General features: G+C 43.6%; 2 protein-coding genes across 4 annotated transcripts in view; both read right to left on the minus strand.

Moving 5' to 3' along the window:
* Positions 1–2525, minus strand: part of LOC311035623 (calpain-2 catalytic subunit-like) — a 42878-nt gene extending 40353 nt beyond the window's left edge. The window contains exon 1 of the mRNA XM_084043933.1: positions 2117–2525. Coding sequence (XP_083900059.1) covers positions 2117–2353 — 237 coding nt within the window. The 5' untranslated portion in view covers positions 2354–2525. The remainder of the gene's footprint in view (positions 1–2116) is intronic.
* Positions 2526–6256: 3731 nt separating this feature from the next.
* LOC311035607 (calpain-2 catalytic subunit-like) overlaps positions 6257–25511 on the minus strand; it is a 24900-nt gene continuing 5645 nt past the window's right edge. The window contains exons 7-22 of one of the 3 annotated variants that reach the window (XM_084043907.1): positions 22982–23067; positions 21974–22048; positions 19898–20058; positions 19620–19789; positions 12890–12901; positions 12554–12646; positions 11697–11815; positions 11477–11513; positions 11147–11212; positions 10097–10154; positions 9670–9734; positions 7902–7970; positions 7590–7668; positions 7231–7347; positions 6936–6994; positions 6257–6477 (exon numbers count right to left, since the gene is read on the minus strand). In XM_084043907.1, the coding sequence (XP_083900033.1) occupies positions 6454–6477; positions 6936–6994; positions 7231–7347; positions 7590–7668; positions 7902–7970; positions 9670–9734; positions 10097–10154; positions 11147–11212; positions 11477–11513; positions 11697–11815; positions 12554–12646; positions 12890–12901; positions 19620–19789; positions 19898–20058; positions 21974–22048; positions 22982–23067 (1290 nt within the window). In that variant the 3' untranslated portion in view covers positions 6257–6453. The remainder of the gene's footprint in view (positions 6478–6935; positions 6995–7230; positions 7348–7589; positions 7669–7901; positions 7971–9669; positions 9735–10096; positions 10155–11146; positions 11213–11476; positions 11514–11696; positions 11816–12553; positions 12647–12889; positions 12902–19619; positions 19790–19897; positions 20059–21973; positions 22049–22981; positions 23068–25511) is intronic. The other 2 variants (XM_084043909.1, XM_084043908.1) reach the window with 2 other exon arrangements.

Consider the following 25511-nt stretch of genomic DNA (forward strand, 5'->3'; position numbering starts at 1 on the left):
TGCATGTAGTTTAATAACTATGTTTATAATGTTCATATTTCAAACAGCTAGCAGACATAGAACATGTAGAACATGTAGAACATGTAGAACATGTAGAACATGTAGAACATGATGTAGAACATGTAGAACATGTAGACATACTGTAGGACAGGTCAGCTTAACAAACAGAACAGGTTTGGTTTTCATATTTTTGCATAAATACCTAAACCACATGTAAACTAGTGTGACGTCATGTACCTTACACACACACACACACACACACACACACACACACACACACACACACACACACACACACACACACACACACACACACACACACACACACACACACACACACACACACACACACACACACACACACACACAGAATGTAGTTTAACCGCGTAAAAAGTCCTGACTGTAGTCCTGAAAAAGTGCCTCAGGGCTCTGTGGTAAGGCCTGCTTCTGATCGTGTTGTTGCAACAACTATGTTTAGTTAACAGCTAACCTCAGGATGGCTGTTATGAAAATAGCAGATCTACAAGTTCACACAACACCTCGCAGCGCAAGACGTTGAGAGCTTGTAGATCTGCTATTTGCGGTGAATGTTCCTCCCAGACATAGTAAGCGGCACTGGGGGGGGGGAGCCATGGAAATGGTCCAATAGAAAGATAATGTGTCAAATAAATACATCACTGATGATAGAGCTGACTGTCTATGAATCTATCTGTTTAATCTGCAACACAATGTTATACAATATGTAGTGGGGGTCCCTGCTTCATCTGTCTCTCAGCTAAGGGGTCCCTGCTTCATCTGTCTCTCAGCTAAGGGGTCCCTGCTTTATCTGTCTCTCAGCTAAGGGGTCCCTGCTTCATCTGTCTCTCAGCTAAGGGGTCCCTGCTTCATCTGTCTCTCAGCTAAGGGGTCCCTGCTTCATCTGTCTCTCAGCTAAGGGGTCCCTGCTTCATCTGTCTCTCAGCTAAGGGGTCCCTGAGTCTGAAAAACAAATATGCGTTTCCAGTTCAAATGAGGTCAAACTCTCTCATGTGGGCGACGCCCATAATGACTCAAACTGTGATTTCATATGAAACACCAAACAGACCCCGCCTCCAAACAGACCCCGCCTCCAAACAGACCCCGCCTCCAAACGTGGTGCTATTGCATAACTTCATCTGATATGAATCTAGCAGCACTAGACCCCCATAATAATCATATTTGAACTGTGGACCCCCCATAATAATCATATTTGAACTGTGGACCCCCCATAATAATCATATTTGAACTGTGGACCCTCCAAAATAATCATATTTAAACTGTGGACCCTCAAAAAGAATCATATTTGAACTGGGGACCCCCCATAATAATCATATTTGAAATGGGGACCCCCCAACCTGACAAGCACCTGGTATTGTAGGAGTTGAGGATTACATTTAGTTTGACTCGGTTCCACAGATAAATATTGTGAATATAGTGAGCTTGTAGATCTGCTATTTTCAAAAATGTTGCCTCTTTCTTAGATTTGACTTATTTTTTAATGGTACAGTTTGTTCATTAATTGTGATGCAGTAATGGTCTTATTATTATTAAAAAGGTCTTAAAAGTCATTACATTGACACTGTATAAACTTCTACTACTGTCATTTTTAGATTTGAGCCAAAAAGCATTATTTTACACTTTGGGCTATTCAAAAATAGCAGATAGCTCGATTTTTCAAAAATAGCAGATCTACAAGCTGAGTGCCGCGCTACGAGCTTGTAGATCTGCTATTTTTGAAAAATCGTGAAAATGTTTGCAAATCTTCTGAATATATATATTTTTAAAGCGAACATTTTTAACTCAAATGTTTGCTTCTGGGGGGTCCCTGGAACAAAATATTTTGATGGGGGTCCGCCGCCAAATACATATAATTTTGGGGGTCCTTGACATGAAAAAGATTGAGCACCACTGATATAGAAACAAACGTTTTTCAGAAAACTGTTGAGATTTAGGAGACATGTAGAATCGGCTTCAGGTCTCAATGGGTTAAGATAATCATCTGGGACCCTCAAAAATCATAATAATCATCATATTATGTTTAATAATAATAATAATAATAATCATCATCATAACCATAATCATAATAAATGATAAATACCGTAGGTCTCTTCCACACGACCCCCCTGGTCTTGGCGGACCCCCTCCCCAGCTCGTTGAAGCCCAGGCTCTCGGGCAGGGCGGGGAAGGTGGGGTCAGTGAACATCTGTCCAGATGCCAGGGCCTGCTGCCTGAGGACCATGTAGTCCTGGTTCAGATACTTCACCGCCTTGGCGTTGGATCCGAACCCCGCGGCCAGAGCCCGCTTCCTGGCCAGAGTGGACGCGACTCCAGACATGATGATGGAGGAGGTTCGAGTCCCGATTAGATGTTTACTTTACACAGATGTGTGTTTACAAACAAACGGTTCTGTCTTGGTACAGCGGGTCGGGTCGGTCGCTGGTTCGAGTCCCTCGGAAGTCTATAAAAACGCAGGAGAAGGAAAAATGTTTGGAAAAAGTTTTTCTGTCTGTCTGTCTGACAAACAGCTGTAGGCTCCGCCCTGCTCAGCCCCGCCCCCATGGTTCACATGACGCTCGTCTGTCTCGAGCGTCACGTCGCAACTTGTTCCTGCTTTGAGAATGTTTTACATTTATAACCCGTACATCTACATAAACGTTCATATTTACAATATAAAGTAGTGACCTTATGGCCATGGATGTTACAAGTTAAAGCGCCTGGGTCTAAGTACCCGTATCTTCCGTTTTGTTCGATAAAATGCTTTTTAAATCCGCTTGGCAGCCATTTAAATAAGTTTTCTTATTTTTGTGTAATGTATCAGCGTGCAATACACCATTAAAACGATAGGGGCGCGTAGTTGAAAGCTTATGGAGAAGATTCGGAGAAAATTACCACCAATCAGATTAAAATGCTTTTTATTGAAAGAAAACGGAAGATACGGGTACTTAAACCTGGGCGTTTTAACTTGTTATATTTTTGGCCGTAGGGCCAGCACTTTATATTTAAAACATAAACATTTATGTAGATTTACGGGTTGTAAATGTAAAACATTCTCAAACCAGGAACAAAGTGGTTCCATGACTGTGATATGACAGACAGTCATGTTTCAGGGCTGCCCCGCCCCCTAGCTCTGGTCCATAGAGTTATGGTTACTATGTTACTGTCTGTTCTTTCTCCTCACATCCTGTATCTCAGCCTCTAGTCTTTAGTTAAAATAAAACATAGTCTTTTCTCTACTCACTAAAACAAAGAGAGTTTAATGGAGTCTAAAACCTATTCTACTCAGTGGCCCCGCCCCCTCCCCACCTCACGTCTAAAACACACTTTATGATCAGAAAATATTATATTTCACTGGAAGGGAGAATCTGGTCAGGTGAAAAATTCCATTGACCAGACCTGTAGGGGGCGCAGTGGAGCAACCAAAAACATGTTTTCCTTCCGGTGAAATATAATATTTTCTGATCATAAAGTGTGTTTTAGACGTGAGGTGGGGAGGGGGCGGGGCCACTGAGTAGAATAGGTTTTAGACTCCATTAAACTCTCTTTGTTTTAGTGAGTAGAGAAAAGACTATGTTTTATTTTAACTAAAGACTAGAGGCTGAGATACAGGATGTGAGGAGAAAGAATGCAGAGTCTCATAGCGTTAAGGAGAACTTCTTCTCACGCTATGGACTGTCTGTCTGTCTGTCTGTCTGTCTGTCTGTCTGTCTGTCTGTCTGTCTGTCTGTCTGTCTGTCTGTCTGTCTGTCTGTCACTCAGTGGTGGAAAAAGTAGGATATACTCACATGTTTTAGGCTACTTTAATAAGTACTTTAAGTAAAAGTATCAATACTGCAGCGTAGATATACTCTGTTACAAGTAAAAGTCAGTACCAAAGGTACTAAAAGTAGAATGTCCCATTTCACAAGTTATCATTACGTCTAAAATGTATTAAAATGCTTTGAAAACAAACGGCAGATCTACAAGCTCACAATGCGTCTCTCTCTCTCTCTCTCTCTCTCTCCCCCCCCCCCCCCCCCCCCCTCTCTCTCTCTCTCTCTCTCTCTCTCTCTCTCTCTCTCTCTCTCTCTCTCTCTCTCTCCCCCCCCCCCCCCTCTCAGGGATAAGGAGTGGTTCAGATCTTTTCATTGTGTGTCAGTGACAGTTGTTGTGAAACATGTGTGTGTGTGTGTGTGTGTGTGTGTGTGTGTGTGTGTGTGTGTGTGTGTGTGTGTGTGTGTGAGAGAGAGAGAGAGAGTGCGCACACGCGCGCGGGGGGAGAGAAACTGTACTGAACAACCAGTGGTTCTCAAAGTGTGGTCCGGGGACCCCCAGGGGTCCTTGAGGGGGTTCCAGGGGGTCCCCATGCTGAATGAGTTAATATAGAATCAAAATCACTTTAACCACTTATGAACCCGGGATGTTTGATAAAAAGAATTAGCAGATCTACAAGCTCACAACATGTTATTATTTCATCTACAAACCATGTTTGTGTTGTTTTATTCACCAATACTTTTATTGTGAAATTCATTCATCAGACCGGATGCTTTACACTGGAGCTGAGGAAGAGCAGGTACACAGTTTATCCACTGGAGGGCGCTGCTTTACCTTATTGAAGCGCTTCACCAGGTTTGAACATGAACTGGAATATCTGGTATTTATTTCTGTCAACGTTTCTACATAAGAAAGTATTTTGGGTGAATATTAGATCTGACAATGTTCAATATTATTATTAGTATTATATTAGATCTGACAATGTTCAATATTATTATTAGTATTATATTAGATCTGACAATGTTCAATATTATTATTAGTATTATATTAGATCTGACAATGTTCAATATTATCATTAGTATTATATTAGATCTGACAATGTTCAATATTATTATTAGTATTATATTAGATCTGACAATGTTCAATATTATTATTAGTATTATATTAGATCTGACCATGTTCAATATTATTATTAGTATTATATTAGATCTGACAATGTTCAATATTATCATTAGTATTATATTAGATCTGACAATGTTCAATATTATTATTAGTATTATATTAGATCTGACAATGTTCAATATTATTATTAGTATTATATTAGATCTGACAATGTTCAATATTATTATTAGTATTATATTAGAACTGACAATGTTCAATATTATTATTAGTATTATATTAGATCTGACAATGTTCAATATTATTATTAGTATTATATTAGATCTGACAATGTTCAATATTATTATTAGTATTATATTAGAACTGACAATGTTCAATATTATTATTAGTATTATATTAGATCTGACAATGTTCCAGCTGTAACAGTTTGAACTGTGAATACATGTTGACCTACAGTCTTGAGATGTATGTAAATAGTACATTTTAGTTTTAAAATGTCATGTTTTTTAATTCGTTTTTTTTAATTACACACAACATTTCCTGATCATTCTTGAGTCTCACCACCGCTGACAAATACTCACTAACTAAACTAGTAAAAACCAGTGGTGGAAGAAGTACTCAAATGCTTTACGTTAAAAAAAATCACACCCAGTGTGAAGTGGGCGGTGTGGTCACAGTGGTCATCACAGTGATGGAAGTGATTCACTTAAAAAAAACATAAAAGTGTTTTTTTAAGTCCATACTGCTATTCATAGGGCTGCACATGTGTCATGTGTTTCGCTAGCCAATCACAGTCCTGAATTTGCAAAGTCAGCCAATCACATTACAGCTAGTGGTGATGACACTAGCTGTAATGTGATTGGCTGACTTTGCAAAAGTCTATTTTCATAGATTTCATATTTGCAGAAAATAGCAAATCTACAAGCTCACAACGTATAGTGTTGTTAGGGCTCAAGTGGTTAATATATTTGTATTATCTTTTTTTTTTTTTAAGTTCCTATTGGGTGACCCCCCGTTAGTAACTCTGAGGACCCCCTAGGGGTCCCAGACCCCCTGTAGTAACTCTGAGGACCCCCTAAGGGTCCCAGACCCCCTGTAGTAACTCTGAGGACCCCATAGGGATCCCAGACCCCCTGTTGAAGACCCCTGCTTTACACCACTGATGAAAACTACTAGAAATACAAACTAACCACTAACCGGCCAAACACATTTTAACATTGAATTATAAAAAAAAAAGTCAAAATAGAAACACAAACAAATTAAATATACACAACAACAATAACATAATGTTCCATAATCAATGAAACTTTATTTGATCTGATGTGATGTGGTGTGGTGTGGTGTGGTGTGGTGTGGTGTGGTGTGGTGTGGTGTGGTGTGGTGTGGTGTGGTGTGGTGTGATGTGATGTGATGTGATGTGATGTGATGTGATGTGATGTGATGTGATGTGATGTGATGTGATGTGATGTGATGTGATGTGATGTGATGTGATGTGATGTGATGTGATGTGATGTGATGTGATGTGATGTGATGGATCTGGTTGGTTGGCAGACGGTCAGTGAAGTCTCAGTTGATGGCCAAACACAACCACTGAAATATAAACAATCAATCAATTAATCAATGAAATATAAACAACCAATTAATCAATTAAATATGAAAAATCTGGCCGCATGACAATGTACCGCGGTGTGTGTGTGTGTGTGTGTGTGTGTGTGTGTGTGTGTGTGTGTGTGTGTGTGTGTGTGTGTGTGTGTGTGTGTGTGTGTGCATGTGTGTTTGCGACGGGGGACGGCTCCGGCTGTTGGAACTGTTTATGAGCGGGTGTTTGTGTGTGTGTGTGTGTGTGTGTGTGTGTGTGTGTGTGTGTGTGTGTGTGTGTGTGTGTGTGTGTGTGTGTGTGTGTGTGTGTTCTCTGACGGCTCCACGACGTGGCGACGGGATATACCGTCTGTGCACATAACACACACTGCACATGCTTTGGGAGCTCATATCCCCCGACGGGGATGGTCCAGTAATAATAATAATAATAATAATAATGATGTTTGTACCTGCTGGATGTCCAGTTGGATCTTGCCGCTGTTGTTCTTGTCGAGAGTTTTAAAGATTTCTGTGTGGAGGCAGAATGCGACATAATTTCTTTATGGGTGTGGTCTATAACATGCATCATCTCTTTATGGGTGTGGTCTATAAGATGCATCATCTCTTTATGGGTGTGGTCTATAAGATGCATCATCTCTTTATGGGGTGTGGTCCATACGATGTGGGTGTGGTCTATAAGATGCATCATCTCTTTATGGGTGTGGCCTATAAGATGTGGGTGTGGTCAGAGTGTGATCTACTCACTAAACAGCATCTCCACTCGGATCAGGCAGCCAATGAAACAGTCGAAGTCGATTGCGTACTGGGCGTCGGCATAGCGGCCAACGATCTCCTGGATGACATCACTGTTGACCTGGAAACCTGAGTGATTGACAGATGACACCATCATCATCATCATCATCACAACATTTCACATTCTCTTCCTTTATATCATTATTTGTTTCATAATAAAGTTATTGTAAGGAAGTGATTCTAAAACTGTTCAGGCCACAAGCCCTCAAAATAATCATTTGAACTGGGATAAGACAGGGCTTCAGATAGGGCTGCTCTCATATCATTATAATGTAATTAAACCATAATTAAACATAATTTTATGAACCCACCAGCTTCAGCCAGGGCTGCTCTCATCTCATGACTGCTCATAGTTCCAGAGTTGTCCGAGTCGTGACTCTTAAACACTTCCTACAACAACACAAAAATAACACAACACAACACAACACAACACAACACAACACAACACAACACACAGTAACACAATAGGTGCATTAGGAAGGCAAGAAAACGACTAATCATACTACATACTTCACTAGGAGAGCTGAACAAGTTTGGTTCCGCTCGGACTACAATATGATGTCATTCAGAGGTTCTATGGACTACAATATGATGTCATCCACACCAGGTGTTGTGTATCTTACCAGGTATTGTTGGATCTTGGTCCACAGAGCATGAAACTCCACCAGACCCAGCTTAGCTGATCCATCTCTCTGTGATCTCTGAGTCAAGGTTCTGTCAACTAGAAGCTGATAAACTATTGATTATCTTAACTCATTCACTTCCAGATGTATGTCTAGCTGTGTTCGCCCACTGTCAGCAATGTTTGTATTTATTTTACCCTTCAACAGGTCACAGCAATGTTTGTATTTATTTTACCCTTCAACAGCTCACAGCAATGTTTGTATTTATTTTACCCTTCAACAGCTCACAGCAATGTTTGTATTTATTTTACCCTTCAACAGCTCACAGCAATGTTTGTATTTATTTTACCCTTCAACAGCTCACAGCAATGTTTGTATTTATTTTACCCTTCAACAGCTCACAGCAATGTTTGTATTTATTTTACCCTTCAACAGCTCACAGCAATGTTTGTATTTATTTTACCTGTCATCAGGTACATTCATTATGACGTCATGTCTGATGGTTTGTAAACACACAGGCTATGTGTGCGCATCGCCCAGACAACAAACATTCCAACCGGGTCGGCCTCTTCTCATGCAGCAGCATGTGAATATACCAAGGGTCTTCAACAGGGGGTCCTCAGAGTTACTATAGGGGGTCCGCCAAATCTTTGTGTGATATGATTTAGTTTTCTTTACATTAACCACTTGAACCCTAGAATTCCTTTTCTGAGGGGGGACATTAGATCTGCTATTTTTGGCAAAGAGGCTATAGGTGTAGAGGGAGAAAAGAGCAGACTAAGTAAAAAAAAACTTTAATCTGAAACGCAATTTTATACAATATAGAGTAGGGGGTCCCTGCTTCATCTCTCTCTCAGCTAGGGGGTCCTTGGCCTGAAAACGTTGAAGACCCGTGGTCTTCTCTCTCATCAGAGAGGCTTCTCTTACCTTTTCAACTGGCCATAAAACACATGTATATCCTTATGATCGCTTGTCCCACTGTTTGTGCACCAGGACTACAATATGATGTCATTCAGAGGTTCTACAGACTACAATATGATGTCATTCAGAGGTTCTACAGACTACAATATGATGTCATTCAGAGGTTCTACAGACTACAATATGATGTCATTCAGAGGTTCTACAGACTACAATATGATGTCATTCAGAGGTTCTACAGACTACAATATGATGTCATTCAGAGGTTCTACAGACTACAATATGATGTCATTCAGAGGTTCTACAGACTACACCAGGTGTTGTGTATTTTACCAGTGTTCATTTTGTCGACTAAGACTAAGGCTAAACAATTTCAGAAGACTAAAATGAGACTAAGACTAAATGGTATGTTATTCAAAAGACTAAGACTAAATCAGAATTTGCTGTCAAAATGAACACTGTTGTGCACGCACGCACGCACACACACACACACACACACACACACACACACACACACACACACACACACACACACACACACACACACACACACACACACACACACACACACACACACACACACACACACACACGTTACGACTGTGTGTCGCCCAGAGAAAAAATGTTCCATCCGGGATATAACATTCCTAACATTCCTAACATTCCTAACATTCCTAACTATACACGTAACAGGAGCTCTGAATAGAGATTACTGATCTAATAGATCAGCTGTTATTACAATAAACTGATCATGGATGGATGATGGATGGATGATGGATGGATGGATGGATGGATGGATGGATGGATGGATGGATGGATGGATGGATGGATGGATTGAGTCAAAGGATACGTCCAGAAGGCTGATGATGTGTCTACAGGTCTGGAGACTGAACCCATCCGTTCTGATGTCAGATCCTAGGAGAAAGAAAGAAAGAACGGAGAAAGAAAGAAAGAAAGAAAGAAAGAAAGAAAGAAAGAAAGAAAGAAAGAACAGTTGTTATTACATTGGATTTCATGAAACATGTTTCCCATGTTATTCCATGTGAGTGGCTAAGTGGTTACAGAGCCAGCCTGGGAAGCAGAAGGTCACAGGTTCGATTCCCGGCCCCAACAACGTGTCGAGGTGTCCCTGAGCAAGACTTCCACTATATATGGAAGTGTGTGTGTGTGTGTGTGTGTGTGTGTGTGTGTGTGTGTGTGTGTGTGTGTGTGTGTGTGTGTGTGTGTGTGTGTGTGTGTGTGTGTGTGTGTGTGTGTGTGTGTGTGTGTGGTCTTACTCTGAGTGACGACTTTGTTGAGAATCTGCTGCAGCTCCACGGCTGAGATCTCTGAGTCCTGAATAATAAAAATAATAATAATAATTAAAGCTGCAAGCAGTGATGAGCACCTCGCACCTCTGTCCACGTTAGGGGCAAATATCGACCAATCAGAACAGGGAGCAGAGCTAAATACATTTTCCACAGAGTCCATTGAGACGAATTGTTCAAAAGTTACGGCAAAACATAGAAAATATGAAATATTGACAAATCAGAATAGGGGGCGGGGCTAAGTAACACAATTATGAAGTCTGATAATCCATCCAAGAATCAAACCGCCGAGTCATTAGTTTATTTTTGGAACACAGTTCTTATTTGACGTGATATTAAACACGTCTATGGGGATTCAGAACGGGGGGAAACCACAAACCAGGTATAGGATGTGCAAATCAGTGGTTCTCAAACTTTTTCATGTCAAGGACCCCCAGATTGACACTTATTAGCCCGCGGACCCCCATTTGAAAAGATAAGCCAGGGACCCCAATAAGAGAAGGTTTATACAGCTTTCTAGCAGTGATTCTCAACCATTTTAATGTCATGGACCCACAGTTTGACATGCATTATGCTACGGACCCCCATTTAATGGTATTTATACCTCTGGGACCCCAATTTATATTATAAAATCAATGTTAATTTAACTCTGAGAGTGTACAAATGGAACCAAATGGACCCGTTAGGGTCCATTTGGTTCCATTTGTACACTCTCAGAGTTACAGACCCATAAGGGTCCATTTGGTTCCTATCCATCATTTAGCTGGGGACCCCCTGGAACCGCCTCAAGTACCCCTGGGGGTCCCCGTACCCCACTTTGAGAACCAATGGTGTAAATGAGGTCAGACCTGGGTGCTCTATTTCAGCTGGTGCAGTGCTCTGCTCGGGCCCTAAATATAATAATAATAATAATAGTCCTGGTACAAGAGAATACGTCAAGCAAGTCTCTTTGAAAAGACACTACATGGTTAATTAAAAGTGGAGGATAATTAGTAGATTAATAATGAGTAAATTAGTCACGTTTCCAGCGATCTGCTTGAAGAGATGTTGAAAATGTGGATCCACGTCCTTCTCTCCAATGTCAGGCTAAACAAACACACACACACACACACACACACACACACACACACACACACACACACACACACACACACACACACACACACACACACACACACACACACACACACACACACAAAGAGACACAAAATAATGTCAGGCTGCAAAGACAAATTCAAGAGACCGTTCATTCACTGTCCTTTGCATAGTTTATATCAGACAGACAGACAGACAGACAGACAGACAGACAGACAGGCAGACAGGCAGACAGACAGACAGACAGACAGGTACCTCGTCCACATTTGCAGTAACATCCTCTTCCATGGGACTGCAACAGAAAACGTGTGCAATGTCATCTTTCATCCACTAGATGTCAGCGTGTTGCAAGAGAACCAAGCCGTGTAATAGCAGTAGATTATAAGTACTCTCTTACCTGCCACTGGCCTGTTTCTCAGAGAACACTCTCAACAGGAGGAGTATAAGTACTCTATAAGTATAAGTACTCTCTTACCTGCCATTGGCCTGTTTCTCAGAGAACACTCTCAACAGGAAGCTGCCTTTACGATGAGGTTCAAAGGTCGACGGGATGACGACGTATTCTCCTGGAGGAAGTTTAAACCTGTCGCACACCTAGCAGACAGACAGACAGACAGACAGACAGACAGACAGACAGACAGACAGACAGACAGACAGACAGGTATTGTATTATATTACTGATGAATTGAGTACAATGAACCACTATGGAAACAAGCTCCCTGAGGGTTTTGTGTTATCCTTTTACCATAATCTTTGATTGTTCTACCTGTACTGTTAACACATCGGGTGCCAAACACGGTCTGAACCGTGTTTTCACAGACTAGCGCTTCGGTGCCGAACGCGGTCTGAACCGTGTTTTCAGTCTTAATGTTTTTTTCGTTTTTTCCACACGGGAGGGGCTGGAGCAGCTCTGGAATCACCCACAGTGATTCTGAGACGGAAGGGCCTTATAGATCACTGTGCCAAAAAACATGGCTCCCATCCGCTTCTGTTCTCCTTCTCTAAAACCCCTATAACTCCCAAACTTTTTACGTTGGGGAAAAGTATTGGCGATCGCTGCGCCATTGTGACCCACGGTAAAGATGTTATCGTTCCAGGCGTTAGCCAGGACCATCGTGCAAAATGCACTCATGCTTTGTTTCACATGGATTGCTCGTCGTGGAGGCTACAGATTAAACAGCGCCGCGCAGCTCAACGGTGAGATTTCTGGCACCGAACGTAATCTGTTATTATAACATTCTGGCACCGAATGTGTTAATAATGGTAATTGAATAATAATACAGTAATAATACAGTATTCAATCAATCAATCAATCAGTCCGTGACCTCTGACCTCTCTCATGTTGGTGAAGGTGTTGCTCCGGGCGACAGATGTTTGTCTCAGCAGAACATCAGGACCCAGGTGGATGTTGCTCCGCCCTTTATACTGATGACATCACAGGAAGAGGCGTGTCTTTAATGTGCCTAATGTGCTATAATGTAAGGTGCATGTGTGTATATCACATCATGTGTGTGTGTGTGTGTGTGTGTGTGTGTGTGTGTGTGTGTGTGTGTGTGTGTGTGTGTGTGTGTGTGTGTGTGTGTGTGTGTGTGTGTGTGTGTGTGTGTGTGCGTGCGCGTGCGCGTGCGTGTGCACGTGCGTGTGCGTGTGGTGTGTGATATGACACACCTCATCAGGAACCTGAGGAAAAGAACAGAAAGAGTTAATTAAACAAAAGGTTAATGAATAATTATTATTATTAAAATCACTGACATCTAGTTATGAATTATACAATCTGCTGGTTGGTGTTAGTGAGTCCAGTAGGACTGGTTGGTGTTGGTGAGTACTGTTGGATGCTGGTTGGTGTTGGTGAGTACTGTTGGATGCTGGTTGGTGTTAGTGAGTACTGTTGGATGCTGGTTGGTGTTAGTGAGTCCAGTAGGATGTTGGTTGGTGTTAGTGAGTACAGTAGGACTGGTTGGTGTTAGTGAGTACTGTTGGATGCTGGTTGGTGTTAGTGAGTACTGTTGGATGCTGGTTGGTGTTAGTGAGTACTGTTGGATGCTGGTTGGTGTTGGTGAGTACTGTTGGATGCTGGTTGGTTGGTGTTAGTGAGTACTGTTGGATGCTGGTTGGTGTTGGTGAGTACTGTTGGATGCTGGTTGGTGTTGGTGAGTACTGTTGGATGCTGGTTGGTGTTGGTGAGTACTGTTGGATGCTGGTTGGTGTTAGTGAGTACTGTTGGATGCTGGTTGGTGAGTACTGTTGGATGCTGGTTGGTGTTAGTGAGTACTGTTGGATGCTGGTTGGTGTTGGTGAGTACTGTTGGATGGTGGTTGGTGTTAGTGAGTACTGTTGGATGCTGGTTGGTGTTGGTGAGTACTGTTGGATGCTGGTTGGTGTTAGTGAGTACTGTTGGATGCTGGTTGGTGTTAGTGAGTACTGTTGGATGCTGGTTGGTGTTAGTGAGTACAGTAGGACTGGTTGGTGTTAATGAGTACTGTTGGATGCTGGTTGGTGTTAGTGAGTACTGTTGGATGCTGGTTGGTGTTAGTGAGTCCAGTAGGATGCTGGTTGGTGTTAGTGAGTACTGTTGGATGCTGGTTGGTGTTGGTGAGTACTGTTGGATGCTGGTTGGTGTTGGTGAGTACTGTTGGATGCTGGTTGGTGTTAGTGAGTCCAGTAGGATGTTGGTTGGTGTTAGTGAGTACTGTTGGATGCTGGTTGGTGTTGGTGAGTACTGTTGGATGCTGGTTGGTGTTAGTGAGTACTGTTGGATGCTGGTTGGTGTTAGTGAGTACTGTTGGATGCTGGTTGGTGTTAGTGAGTACTGTTGGATGCTGGTTGGTGTTAGTGAGTACTGTTGGATGCTGGTTGGTGTTAGTGAGTACTGTTGGATGCTGGTTGGTGTTGGTGAGTACTGTTGGATGGTGGTTGGTGTTAGTGAGTACTGTTGGATGCTGGTTGGTGTTGGTGAGTACTGTTGGATGCTGGTTGGTGTTAGTGAGTACTGTTGGATGCTGGTTGGTGTTGGTGAGTACTGTTGGATGCTGGTTGGTGTTAGTGAGTACAGTAGGACTGGTTGGTGTTAGTGAGTACTGTTGGATGCTGGTTGGTGTTAGTGAGTACTGTTGGATGTTGGTTGGTGTTAGTGAGTCCAGTAGGATGTTGGTTGGTGTTAGTGAGTACTGTTGGATGTTGGTTGGTGTTAGTGAGTCCAGTAGGATGTTGGTTGGTGTTGGTGAGTACTGTTGGATGCTGGTTGGTGTTGGTGAGTACTGTTGGATGCTGGTTGGTGTTGGTGAGTACTGTTGGATGCTGGTTGGTGTTAGTGAGTACTGTTGGATGCTGGTTGGTGTTGGTGAGTACTGTTGGATGCTGGTTGGTGTTAGTGAGTACTGTTGGATGCTGGTTGGTGTTAGTGAGTACTGTTGGATGCTGGTTGGTGTTGGTGAGTACTGTTGGATGCTGGTTGGTGTTGGTGAGTACTGTTGGATGCTGGTTGGTGTTAGTGAGTACTGTTGGATGCTGGTTGGTGTTAGTGAGTACTGTTGGATGCTGGTTGGTGTTAGTGAGTACTGTTGGATGCTGGTTGGTGTTAGTGAGTACAGTAGGACTGGTTGGTGTTAGTGAGTACTGTTGGATGCTGGTTGGTGTTAGTGAGTACTGTTGGATGTTGGTTGGTGTTAGTGAGTACTGTTGGATGTTGGTTGGTGTTAGTGAGTACTGTTGGATGCTGGTTGGTGTTAGTGAGTCCAGTAGGATGTTGGTTGGTGTTAGTGAGTACTGTTGGATGCTGGTTAGTGTTGGTGAGTACTGTTGGATGCTGGTTGGTGTTAGTGAGTACTGTTGGATGCTGGTTGGTGTTGGTGAGTACTGTTGGATGATGGTTGGTTGGTGTTGGTGAGTACTGTTGGATGCTGGTTGGTGTTGGTGAGTACTGTTGGATGCTGGTTGGTATTGGTGAGTACTGTTGGATGCTGGTTGGTGTTGGTGAGTACTGTTGGATGCTGGTTGGTGTTAGTGAGTACTGTTGGATGCTGGTTGGTGAGTACTGTTGGATGCTGGTTGGTGTTAGTGAGTACTGTTGGATGCTGGTTGGTGTTGGTGAGTACTGTTGGATGCTGGTTGGTGTTGGTGAGTACTGTTGGATGCTGGTTGGTGTTGGTGAGTACTGTTGGATGCTGGTTGGTGTTAGTGAGTCCAGTAGGACTGGTTGGTGTTAGTGAGTACTGTTGGATGCTGGTTGGTGTTGGTGAGTACTGTTGGATGCTGGTTGGTGTTAGTGAGTACTGTTGGATGCTGGTTGGTGTTGGTGAGTACTGTTGGATGCTGGTTGGTTGGTGTTGGTGAGTACTGTTGGATGCTGGTTGGTGTTGGTGAGTACTGTTGGATGCTGGTTGGTGTTGGTGAGTACTGTTGGATGCTGGTTGGTGTTGGTGAGTACTGTTGGATGCTGGTTGGTGTTAGTGAGTACTGTTGGATGCTGGTTGGTGAGTACTGTTGGATGCTGGTTGGTGTTAGTGAGTACTGTTGGATGCTGGTTGGTGTTGGTGAGTACTGTTGGATGGTGGTTGGTGTTAGTGAGTACTGTTGGATGCTGGTTGGTGTTGGTGAGTACTGTTGGATGCTGGTTGGTGTTAGTGAGTACTGTTGGATGCTGGTTGGTGTTAGTGAGTACTGTTGGATGCTGGTTGGTGTTAGTGAGTACAGTAGGACTGGTTGGTGTTAATGAGTACTGTTGGATGCTGGTTGGTGTTAGTGAGTACTGTTGGATGCTGGTTGGTGTTAGTGAGTCCAGTAGGATGTTGGTTGGTGTTAATGAGTACTGTTGGATGGTGGTTGGTGTTGGTGAGTACTGTTGGATGGTGGTTGGTGTTAGTGAGTACTGTTGGATGCTGGTTGGTGTTAGTGAGTACTGTTGGATGCTGGTTGGTGTTGGTGAGTACTGTTGGATGGTGGTTGGTGTTAGTGAGTACTGTTGGATGCTGGTTGGTGTTGGTGAGTACTGTTGGATGCTGGTTGGTGTTAGTGAGTACTGTTGGATGCTGGTTGGTGTTAGTGAGTACTGTTGGATGCTGGTTGGTGTTAGTGAGTACAGTAGGACTGGTTGGTGTTAATGAGTACTGTTGGATGCTGGTTGGTGTTAGTGAGTACTGTTGGATGCTGGTTGGTGTTAGTGAGTCCAGTAGGATGCTGGTTGGTGTTAGTGAGTACTGTTGGATGCTGGTTGGTGTTGGTGAGTACTGTTGGATGCTGGTTGGTGTTGGTGAGTACTGTTGGATGCTGGTTGGTGTTAGTGAGTCCAGTAGGATGTTGGTTGGTGTTAGTGAGTACTGTTGGATGCTGGTTGGTGTTGGTGAGTACTGTTGGATGCTGGTTGGTGTTAGTGAGTACTGTTGGATGCTGGTTGGTGTTAGTGAGTACTGTTGGATGCTGGTTGGTGTTAGTGAGTACTGTTGGATGCTGGTTGGTGTTAGTGAGTACTGTTGGATGCTGGTTGGTGTTGGTGAGTACTGTTGGATGGTGGTTGGTGTTAGTGAGTACTGTTGGATGCTGGTTGGTGTTGGTGAGTACTGTTGGATGCTGGTTGGTGTTGGTGAGTACTGTTGGATGCTGGTTGGTGTTAGTGAGTACAGTAGGACTGGTTGGTGTTAGTGAGTACTGTTGGATGCTGGTTGGTGTTAGTGAGTACTGTTGGATGTTGGTTGGTGTTAGTGAGTCCAGTAGGATGTTGGTTGGTGTTAGTGAGTACTGTTGGATGTTGGTTGGTGTTAGTGAGTCCAGTAGGATGTTGGTTGGTGTTGGTGAGTACTGTTGGATGCTGGTTGGTGTTGGTGAGTACTGTTGGATGCTGGTTGGTGTTGGTGAGTACTGTTGGATGCTGGTTGGTGTTGGTGAGTACTGTTGGATGCTGGTTGGTGTTGGTGAGTACTGTTGGATGCTGGTTGGTGTTGGTGAGTACTGTTGGATGCTGGTTGGTGTTAGTGAGTACTGTTGGATGCTGGTTGGTGTTGGTGAGTACTGTTGGATGCTGGTTGGTGTTAGTGAGTACTGTTGGATGCTGGTTGGTGTTGGTGAGTACTGTTGGATGCTGGTTGGTGTTAGTGAGTACTGTTGGATGTTGGTTGGTGTTAGTGAGTCCAGTAGGATGTTGGTTGGTGTTAGTGAGTACTGTTGGATGTTGGTTGGTGTTAGTGAGTCCAGTAGGATGTTGGTTGGTGTTGGTGAGTACTGTTGGATGCTGGTTGGTGTTGGTGAGTACTGTTGGATGCTGGTTGGTGTTGGTGAGTACTGTTGGATGCTGGTTGGTGTTGGTGAGTACTGTTGGATGCTGGTTGGTGTTGGTGAGTACTGTTGGATGCTGGTTGGTGTTGGTGAGTACTGTTGGATGCTGGTTGGTGTTAGTGAGTACTGTTGGATGCTGGTTGGTGTTGGTGAGTACTGTTGGATGCTGGTTGGTGTTGGTGAGTACTGTTGGATGCTGGTTGGTGTTAGTGAGTACTTTTGGATGCTGGTTGGTGTTAGTGAGTACTGTTGGATGCTGGTTGGTGTTAGTGAGTACTGTTGGATGCTGGTTGGTGTTAGTGAGTACAGTAGGACTGGTTGGTGTTAGTGAGTACTGTTGGATGCTGGTTGGTGTTAGTGAGTACTGTTGGATGTTGGTTGGTGTTAGTGAGTACTGTTGGATGTTGGTTGGTGTTAGTGAGTCCAGTAGGATGTTGGTTGGTGTTAGTGAGTACTGTTGGATGCTGGTTAGTGTTGGTGAGTACTGTTGGATGCTGGTTGGTGTTAGTGAGTACTGTTGGATGCTGGTTGGTGTTGGTGAGTACTGTTGGATGCTGGTTGGTTGGTGTTGGTGAGTACTGTTGGATGCTGGTTGGTGTTGGTGAGTACTGTTGGATGCTGGTTGGTATTGGTGAGTACTGTTGGATGCTGGTTGGTGTTGGTGAGTACTGTTGGATGCTGGTTGGTGTTGGTGAGTACTGTTGGATGCTGGTTGGTGTTAGTGAGTACTGTTGGATGCTGGTTGGTGTTGGTGAGTACTGTTGGATGCTGGTTGGTGTTAGTGAGTACTGTTGGATGCTGGTTGGTGTTAGTGAGTACTGTTGGATGCTGGTTGGTGTTAGTGAGTACTGTTGGATGCTGGTTGGTGTTAGTGAGTACTGTTGGATGCTGGTTGGTGTTAGTGAGTACTGTTGGATGCTGGTTGGTGTTAGTGAGTACTGTTGGATGCTGGTTGGTGTTAGTGAGTACTGTTGGATGCTGGTTGGTGTTAGTGAGTACAGTAGGACTGGTTGGTGTTAGTGAGTACTGTTGGATGCTGGTTGGTGTTAGTGAGTACTGTTGGATGTTGGTTGGTGTTAGTGAGTACTGTTGGATGTTGGTTGGTGTTAGTGAGTCCAGTAGGATGTTGGTTGGTGTTAGTGAGTACTGTTGGATGCTGGTTAGTGTTGGTGAGTACTGTTGGATGCTGGTTGGTGTTAGTGAGTACTGTTGGATGCTGGTTGGTGTTGGTGAGTACTGTTGGATGCTGGTTGGTTGGTGTTGGTGAGTACTGTTGGATGCTGGTTGGTGTTGGTGAGTACTGTTGGATGCTGGTTGGTATTGGTGAGTACTGTTGGATGCTGGTTGGTGTTGGTGAGTACTGTTGGATGCTGGTTGGTGTTGGTGAGTACTGTTGGATGCTGGTTGGTGTTAGTGAGTACTGTTGGATGCTGGTTGGTGTTGGTGAGTACTGTTGGATGCTGGTTGGTGTTAGTGAGTACTGTTGGATGCTGGTTGGTTGTTGTTGGAGCATGATGCAGGTCACCTGGTAGACAGTGAACCTGATGGTGTTCAGGTCTCGTCTGTTAGGTGGTTAGTGGATAGTGGTTAGTGGTTAGGTGGTTAGTGGTTAGGTGTTAGGTGGTTAGTGGTTAGTGGTTAGTGGGTAGGTGTTAGTGGTTAGTGGTTAGTGGTTAGGTGTTAGTGGTTAGTGGTTAGGTGGTTAGTGGTTAGGTGTTAGGTGGTTAGTGGTTAGTGGTTAGTGGTTAGTGGTTAGTGGTTAGGTGTTAGTGGTTAGTGGTTAGGTGTTAGTGGTTAGTGGTTAGGTGGATAGTGGTTAGGTGGTTAGTGGTTAGGTGTTAGGTGGTTAGTGGTTAGTGGTTAGTGGGTAGGTGTTAGTGGTTAGTGGTTAGTGGTTAGGTGTTAGTGGTTAGTGGTTAGGTGTTAGTGGTTAGTGGTTAGGTGTTAGTGGTTAGTGGTTAGTGGTTAGTGGGTAGGTGTTAGGTGGTTAGTGGTTAGTGGTTAGTGGGTAGGTGTTAGTGGTTAGTGGTTAGTGGTTAGGTGTTAGTGGTTAGTGGTTAGGTGGTTAGTGGTTAGGTGTTAGGTGGTTAGTGGTTAGTGAGTACTGTTGTTGGAGCATGATGCAGGTCACCTGGTAGACAGTGAACCCGATAGTGTTCAGGTCTCGTCCGAAGCGTTTCTCTCGTCGAGCGTCTTTCTGCATCAGACCCACCAGGATGCTGCAGCCTGGATCTTCATCATGAGAGTCATCATCCTCTTCCTCCAGACGCAGCAGGAACTGAGGGTTGGAGCAGAACGTGGCTGCATGGAGGAGACATTATTAATAATAATAATCATAATAATAAAGGATCTGGGTCTGTGTATATTGTATTGTTTGGTATAATATAATGATACTGTAGGGATTTGAACCTGGGTTGTTGCGGCAGCCTCCCGCCGTCGAGCCCACTCGCCACGCCCCCTCAAACTGGTAGTAGTTCCAGCGGCCAATCAGGTCGCTGCTCAGAGTGTCCGGTGTCAGGTTACAGATCTCCACTTTAGAGAATTTACGCAGGAAGTCCTCATAGGCCATCCTAAAACATATTATTATTATTATTACTATTAAATAAGTCCTCATAGGCCATCCTAAAACATAAAAAAACACCATCGTCAATGTGCAGTGGATGCATTTTGCAACTTCTGTGGACAATGTATCTTACATAGAAGAAGACATTTCTCACCGGTAGAATCTACCAACAGCCCACGCTACCTAACGGCCAGGTGGACCTCCAGACCCATGAGAACAACTACAGAGAGCGCTTTAACACCAAGCAGCAGCAGAGTACGACTAAGAGCTCTGTTTCCTCTGGTGATCCAGACTAGGACATAGATTACCCACAGACTGGTTGTTGGAGGGTTTTGAACAACTTGAGAGAGATGCCCAAAGACCAGGCAGAAAGACTGTTAAAGTATTGTTCTGTCTCTGATGACATGTGTGTGTTGTATCATGTGTGTTGTATCATGTGTGTAGTATCATGTGTGTTGTATCATGTGTGTTGTATCATGTGTGTTGTATCATGTGTGTAGTATCATGTGTGTTGTATCATGTGTGTAGTATCATGTGTGTTGTATCATGTGTGTTGTATCATGTGTGTTGTATCATGTGTGTTGTATCATGTGTGTAGTATCATGTGTGTTGTATCATGTGTGTTGTATCATGTGTGTTGTATCATGTGTGTTGTATCATGTGTGTTGTATCATGTGTGTTGTATCATGTGTGTTGTATCATGTGTGTTGTATCATGTGTGTTGTATCATGTGTGTAGTATCATGTGTGTTGTATCATGTGTGTTGTATCATGTGTGTTGTATCATGTGTGTTGTATCATGTGTGTTGTATCATGTGTGTTGTATCATGTGTGTAGTATCATGTGTGTTGTATCATGTGTGTTGTATCATGTGTGTTGTATCATGTGTGTTGTATCATGTGTGTTGTATCATGTGTGTTGTATCATGTGTGTTGTATCATGTGTGTAGTATCATGTGTGTTGTATCATGTGTGTTGTATCATGTGTGTTGTATCATGTGTGTTGTATCATGTGTGTTGTATCATGTGTGTTGTATCATGTGTGTTGTATCATGTGTGTTGTATCATGTGTGTTGTATCATGTGTGTTGTATCATGTGTGTTGTATCATGTGTGTTGTATCATGAGGACATTATCCATGAGTTTATGAATGTAACCTCTAGCTGCACCTAAAATATTGGTGTCTCTGTGTGTGGACATAAATACATTGTTAAACTGTGTGTGTGTGTGTGTGTGTGTGTGTGTGTGTGTGTGTGTGTGTGTGTGTGTGTGTGTGTGTGTGTGTGTGTGGTGTGTGTGTGGTGTTTGTGGTTGTGTGGTGTGGTGTGGTGTGGTGTGGTGTGGTGTGTTGTGTTGTGTTGTGTTGTGTTGTGTTGTGTTGTGTTGTGTTGTGTTGTGTTGTGTTGTGTTGTAGTGTGTTGTAGTGTGTTGTGTTGTGTTGTGTTGTGTTGTGTTGTGTTGTAGTGTGTTGTGTTGTGTTGTGTTGTGTTGTGTTGTGTTGTGTTGTGTTGTGTTGTAGTGTGTTGTGTTGTGTTGTGTTGTGTTGTGTTGTGTTGTGTTGTGTTGTGTTGTGTTGTGTTGTGTTGTGTTGTGTTGTGTTGTGTTGTGTGGTAGTGTGTTGTGTTGTGTTGTGTTGTGTTGTGTTGTGTTGTGTTGTGTTGTAGTGTGTTGTGTTGTGTTGTGTTGTGTTGTGTTGTGTTGTGTTGTGTTGTGTGGTAGTGTGTTGTGTGGTAGTGTGTTGTGTTGTGTTGTGTTGTGTTGTGTTGTAGTGTGTTGTGTTGTGTTGTGTTGTGTTGTGTTGTGTTGTGTTGTGTTGTGTTGTGTTGTTGTGTTGTGTTGTGTTGTGTTGTGTTGTGTTGTGTTGTGTTGTGTTGTGTTGTGTTGTGTTGTGTTGTGTTGTAGTGTAGTGTAGTGTGTAGTGTTACCAGAACTCTCCATCTTCAGCTGAATGATACAGAGCTGATTTCTCCTCTGCTGGAACTCCTTCCCACTCTCTGGAACTGTTCATAATATTATTATCATTATTAAGGCGGTTACATCATTCTTTTCTCCTCGTATAGATCAATGAATCTGCCCGGCAACAACACAGATCACAGGGTTTTCTTGGTTTTATTTGTTACTTTATGCCAGGGGTCCTCCACGTTGTTCAGGTCAACGACCCCTTATCTGAGACAGAGATGACGCATTAGCCAAAGATCTGCTCTTCTCAGCTAATGTTCCCTGTAGAATAGAGGCGCTACAGTAGAATAGGGATGCTACAAGTGGTTCATGTAGAATAGAGGCGCTACAGTGCTAGGGTTCAAGTGGTTCATGTCATTTTGTTCTTTTTTTAAGTTCCTATCGCATAAAGATTTGGCGGACCCCTCTGTAGTAACTCTGAGGACCCCCTAGGGGTCCCGGACCCCATGTTGAAGACCCCTGCTTTATACACTTGTATAATATGCAGGCTAACCTGACATGCTAAGCTGAGCTAAACTATTACAACAATTACTAAATATAATGTGTGGTATTACTGTGTGTGATTGGCTGGTATTGAGTATGTCTACATGCGATTGGTTAATTGATATGGACTCATCTGTAATTTAATGCATGTTATTGGTTAATTGATAATTGGATGGATGTGATTGGTTCATTGGTAATCTGATGGATGTGATTGGTTCAGTGGTAATCGGATGGTTGTGATTGGTTCATTGGTAATCGGATGGTTGTGATTGGTTCAGTGGTAATCGGATGGATGTGATTGGTTCATTGGTAATCGGATGGTTGTGATTGGTTCATTGGTAATCGGATGGATGTGATTGGTTCATTGGTAATCTGATGGATGTGATTGGTTCATTGGTAATCTGATGGATGTGATTGGTTCATTGGTAATCTGATGGATGTGATTGGTTCATTGGTAATCGGATGGTTGTGATTGGCTGATTGGTACTGACTCATCGCTCCAGGCTCCGGTCCATTCCTTCTCTCCCCAGGGGTTCCTGATCCGGAGCAGTTCTACTGGAGAGCCGTACAGATGAACCTGATTGGACGAGAAGAACAAAGGAGATCATTGGTTGATCTGGACTGGACATATGAACCTGATTGGATGATAAAAACAGAGGAGATGATTGGCCCTTCATGTTGTCAGAGTCGTTACAAATAAACATGTTGGTTCATTTCAAACTGTGTCTCTTGAACCATCAGGAATCAGACTCTGTGTTCAGGACAAAACGGGCCACTCCCACAAACTTTCAAAGCTAATCGTAGCCAATCAGAGTGGAATCTGAAATCTCTGACAGATACGTCTTGAACAGATTACTTCAGAGATAAAGTATAGTGATAGAATTGTGAGCTTGTAGATCTGCTATTTTCAAAAGACTTTTATATTTATTTGAATACTTGTGAAACGGGACATTCTGCATAATGAGTACTTTCTACTTTTACCTGTGACAGAGTATTTCTGCATTGCAGTAACTAGAAGCTCGGCCCTGCTACGCAGGGCCTCGCGTCTAGCCCGCCGCCACGCCCACGTAGCGCCCGCGGCCACTTGGCAGCGCATATAAGTGGCGTAGCGTCATGAGGGCCAGTGGGGCCGTGGCTCGGTCAGTGAAGACCCTGTAGCGTGGATGATATGTGGCATAGAGGGGCAGATTTTAAATCTCCAGAGGAAACATCCGTGGGCTACCATTGGTTCAGCGATGTGTGCGGGCGCCCTGCGGGCCCTCCTCCTCCACCAATGTGCAGTATTGAGAGCCCTGACGTCACAACATTTGGAGCGATGGGCACTGCACTCTGGTTGGTTAGGGTACACCTAGGGCCCAGGTAGAACCCAGTGAAAGCCTGCATGGGCAAACCCAGTTAGGACCCGCCTTGGTCCCACATAAACGTGGCTAGTTGGGGCCCACCTAAGGGCCAGGTAGAAGCGACTTATAGCCCGCATGGGCATCGCAGTTAAGACCCACCTCGGCCCCACATAGAATTGCCTATGTGGGGCCCACCTAAGGGCCAGGTAGAGTCGGTGGGGACCCCCCACAGGCCAATGTAAAAATGGTAGCACTTGTTCCTCAACATAGTGTGAATGTGCGTGCAAAGTTGACCACAATCGGACGCGGCATTCATGATTTGCTGCATTTTGTGCAAACTTTAGATGTGAATCTTAGCCAATCGGGATGGAATATGAAAGATTAAACAGATCCGTCTTGATCACATGACTATAGAGATCATGTGTACCGATTTGCGTGAAATGTAGCTAAAATCGGAAGGAGTAATGTAAAGAAATATGTTGTACATAAGGCGGCCTCCTGGTGGAGCTATAAAAGGTAGATGTGAGAAATGCAGGGGAAAGGTTTTTCCTTGACCTCTAGAGAGTGCACATACAAAGTTGTACACAGATTGGTGCAGGTATAGGTAAAAACACAAATTGGACTGTTATAGCGCCACCATGAGGCTGATTAGAGAAATCTCAAGTGGAAGGTCTTGCTGGGCATAGTGGGAATGTGGGTGCGAAGTTGCACGGAAAGTGCATGCTGTGTTCATAATTTGAGGCATTTTGGTCAAAACGGAGCAGTCCTGGAAACTTTGGAAGCCATTTTTAGTCAATCAGGATGGGAAATGAAAAATCTGAAAGAGTGTTTTTTTTAATGACTATAGAGATACTGTGTATCGATTTGCGTGATGTTAGGACAAAATATGTAGCAGTACTGTGAGAAAATGTGGTTTGCAAGAAGCGGCCTCCTGGTGGCACTATAACAGGGCCATGTGAAAGAAATGGGGCAGAGGTTCTGAATTGGCATCCAGGGAGTGTGTGTGCACAGTAGCGCTGCGATCAAGCCAATGATGCGGGAGATTAGCTATCCACAGACCGTCGGACGGACAGGGGGTAAAACATACTCGCGCGCCATCCCTTTCGGCCTGGCGGAGACAATAAAAAAGCTAAAGTAAAGGAAAAGACCATTACTGCAACAAAAGTAGTCAACAAACTATACTATAAAACATTGGCCACAGTGTCAAATAATTTAAGAGAGAGGCAAACATGTTGAAAATAGCCGATCTACAAGCTTACAACGCCTCTCAACGTGAGGCGTTGTGAGCTTGTAGATCTGCCATTTTCACAATATTGACTTGTGGAACGGAGTCAAACAAAATTGGGGGGGTCCCCAGTTCAAATATGATTAAGGGGGGGGGGGGGGGGGGGTAGCCACTGCCCTAATCGGACCGAAATGATCTGAAATTACTACATGACCATAATGCAGCCTAAACGTGCGTTGCACGGGGCGGTCCTGCCATTACGTTAGTTACTTGCTGTGGAGCTACACCAGAAGACACAGACAACATACACCATCTACAATGGACTAACGGAGCAGCAATAATAACAGTTACCGCACGAACGTGCATTGTTGACAAAGTGATTGCACAGCCGCTGCAGGCATGACAACCACGTTAGCGTTAGCTACATGCCAACGATCACAGCGCCCTGTCCGTCGT

The sequence above is a fragment of the Gymnoscopelus microlampas genome (genome assembly GCF_963454915.1).
Source record: "Gymnoscopelus microlampas genome assembly, chromosome: 2".
Taxonomy (NCBI): domain Eukaryota; kingdom Metazoa; phylum Chordata; class Actinopteri; order Myctophiformes; family Myctophidae; genus Gymnoscopelus; species Gymnoscopelus microlampas.